Below are 1,836 nucleotides of genomic sequence, written 5' to 3'. Positions count from 1 at the left end.
CGCCTGAGAGCCTTCCGATGCCAGATATTCATACGATTGATCTACATTGGTTGAGGTATGTAGACCATGCCTTTACTGGTGCCGTTGAAGCTGAGGACCCCTCTGCGTGTGTTGACGAATACATGGTGTGGTTTAGACGGGTGTCCCACCCGTACATCACTCCAGGTGACGACGATGATCGACCCAGTCTTGCACCGCGCATGAGGCGACAGCTTCATGATGACATATCGCTGCCCCCAGTTCGCCGTAGACGGTCGCCTGATAATATATTGTTGGTATGTAATGAAACTAAGTGTGATTGTTTATTATATCAATTTTGGTTGACATAGCTAATTTGTTTATTTGGTTATATTGATTTCAGGGTGGTATGAGGCGTGTCATCAAGATGCTGCAGGGCATATTAAGCTGTCAACACGTCGCAGAGAACGTTGTAGTCTATGAACAAACTAATCAGACATTACAGGTTGCTCGTAGNTCTGTTGAGGAGTACGAGGATGCTACTACTAGTAGAGGTGCTCGTCATGTGCGTGGACGAGCATCATTTTCTTGAAGGGACAGATTCATGTGATGTTTAGTTATGTATATTTTATGTTTTTTTATAATAATATTAAACTGATCATTTCCTTTTGATTAATTTCATCATATGCTTTTTTTTATATTGAATTTTCGTTTTTTTCATGTTTATTCAAATCCTCGCATTCTATGACCTTATTCCAAAGAATAATTATAGAATAAAATTGAATTCACAATATTTAGGTAATTTATAATTTCAAAAAGTTAATCGATTATATATTTTAAATGTTTATAATATATTTGAAAATGTTATTTACGATATCACAACATCATGTCCTTCAAAAAGACTTCTAAAATTTGCATTACCGTTGTAGTCGGTTGTACAAAAAAAAACTTTACAAATGAAATATAATGGGTACATAACAAACTTCATTTCAGTCTTCTCCAAGATCTACATAACTTTTATTAGTTCCCATTAAGGCCATAAATGATTGCATCCTATGTGTATAAAATATTGACCATGCTCGCGCCTCTGGGTAACAATGGCTTGAGGAAATGATGTCCGCCATGGGTAACGGACAATCATCTTGTAATTTAACCTGGAAACTTAATATTAGTAAATGAATCATAATGGGTAATGCTTATGGTATAATAAAAATGAAAATTTACCTGTACGAAATGACATCCATTAACAAATCCAATGCATAAGATTTGATGTTGTCTAATATCAGTAGGTGGTGGAGTGCGAAGTGGGAATATGGTAAAACTCTGAACATAGGACAAACATACTAAGATGACATTGTACCTATTTGCAATGGCATAACCAATGTCCGGTATGGTCATCCACTTCTTAGCATTAACCTGTAATGGAAATAAGGTAAGTATTTATGAAAAGAAATACAAAGAAATAATTAGCTAATTTTTATGAGGTTTTTGAAGAAATACCTGTAATCGATCGTGGACAATTAATGACTGACGTAGTTCTTCCAATCGATCATAGCTTCCTACTAAATTTGCGTATTCATCACGCCACTGAGTTAGTTCCTCATAAAGGTTATGTCGGATAGTAGGCCATGCCTCTTCACCTAAACCCAACAAGGCAGCAATGCACCGATAACCGCAATGACCATCAACAACAACATCAACAACATCTACAATGTATGGTTGACAAATCGGATGAAATTGATTTAAGAATGGTACTGCCCTTGGGGCAAATTCTTTCGGCTTTGATTTGACTTGAGATTTTCGTGAAGAAGAAGGCTCTGTCCTGGAAACCAAAGTGTCAACGTGCTCAAAATATGATGGGTCACGTTTCGTAGACCT

General features: G+C 36.7%; 1 protein-coding gene across 1 annotated transcript in view; it reads right to left on the bottom strand.

Annotated features, from left to right (window-relative positions):
* Positions 1–947: 947 nt before the first annotated feature.
* LOC106763743 overlaps positions 948–1,836 on the bottom strand; it is a 10,183-nt gene continuing 9,294 nt past the window's right edge. The window contains exons 2-4 of the mRNA XM_014647906.1: positions 1,459–1,664; positions 1,183–1,374; positions 948–1,112 (exon numbers count right to left, since the gene is read on the bottom strand). Of these exons, the coding sequence (XP_014503392.1) occupies positions 948–1,112; positions 1,183–1,374; positions 1,459–1,664 (563 nt within the window). The remainder of the gene's footprint in view (positions 1,113–1,182; positions 1,375–1,458; positions 1,665–1,836) is intronic.

The sequence above is a fragment of the Vigna radiata genome, chromosome 6, assembly GCF_000741045.1.
Source record: "Vigna radiata var. radiata cultivar VC1973A chromosome 6, Vradiata_ver6, whole genome shotgun sequence".
NCBI lineage: Eukaryota > Viridiplantae > Streptophyta > Magnoliopsida > Fabales > Fabaceae > Vigna > Vigna radiata.
This window is presented reverse-complemented; position numbering and strand designations above follow the sequence as displayed.